Source organism: Laccaria bicolor, genomic scaffold (genome assembly GCF_000143565.1).
Source record: "Laccaria bicolor S238N-H82 LACBIscaffold_116 genomic scaffold, whole genome shotgun sequence".
Taxonomy (NCBI): Eukaryota; Fungi; Basidiomycota; class Agaricomycetes; order Agaricales; family Hydnangiaceae; genus Laccaria; species Laccaria bicolor.
Window position 1 is genome coordinate 34,758 of NW_001889987.1, and position 1,037 is coordinate 35,794.

General features: G+C 50.1%; 1 protein-coding gene across 1 annotated transcript; it reads right to left on the minus strand.

The window, feature by feature from the left end:
- Positions 1–100: 100 nt before the first annotated feature.
- LACBIDRAFT_296816 (uncharacterized protein) lies at positions 101–724 on the minus strand (the record flags this gene model as incomplete). The annotated part of the gene is made up of 1 exon (XM_001890590.1): positions 101–724. One exon carries the CDS (start codon positions 722–724, stop codon positions 101–103), a length of 624 nt encoding a protein of 207 aa, XP_001890625.1.
- Positions 725–1,037: the final 313 nt, after the last annotated feature.

Sequence of the window (1,037 nt, forward strand, 5' to 3'; positions counted from 1 at the left end):
CTGGTGATGGATGTACTTCAAAAGCTCGCAACGAGGAACCTAAATTTCGAACATGTGCGCGTATGCATATGACAGAAATCAAAATAGACGCACCATCATATTAAAGTCGAAGATACGTGATCCCAAACCTCTTCCAGTGCAACGCCTGCAACCGAGCCCAATCCTCCATATGACATGCATTAGCGAAAAGCCCAATGACCGCCATCTTCAATTGCTTAACGGGGCAATTCTCAGCCGATGACCACCTCGACTCAACCATATCCGCCACTCTCCCATCCTGGGCAGAAATGCATCCCCATAGCTTGATGGTGCTGAGATTCAGACAGAGTGTCTCAGTAATGGTCTCCTCCGCTGGCAGATCGTCCCCACTATGCAGAACCTTTTCTGTGAAGGTGGTATACGTCAACTGCCTCAACACCTCCTCCGTCACGCATAAATGCCTTTGATGATCCTCTGTGATGGACAGCGAATCCAACCATGTTGATATTTGAGGGTGTGCAAGGCACTCCAGCATCTCCTCCGCAGAGATATCGCACTCTTGTATAATGAGGTGTTTGACGGTGCACACAGAACGAAGGAGGAATGCAAGGAACTGGGATTGTGGCCAGTGGCTGATGTACACAGGGGTAATGTTGGGAAAGGACCAGTGGACTTCAGAGAGCAAAAGATCATTCAGAGCTGGTAGCGTAAGCTTGTCAAAGAGAATTCCGAGGTCGCCCACCATGCTTAGATGGAGGCGTTGTAGATTGTTGTGAACAATTGGGCCAGAGCTGTTTGTGATTGTAACTTGGACAGGAAGAATGAGCATTAGCTCTAGAGATGTGAGCTGAGGGCCTGGGTTGGGCCCGGGCAGAATGTGATGATGCGGAGACCCACAGTCATCGAAATGATGTGGCTCAGCCAGAAGTGCGTGAGCTGTGCCCAGGGAAAGGTGAGTGTTGTGAACGGTTTCTGGCTCAGCCAACTGATGGAATGAAGTCGTGGTGCGGAGAGCATCGTGGATGTGATGTGATCCACATCGTCCTGTTCCAGCCAGT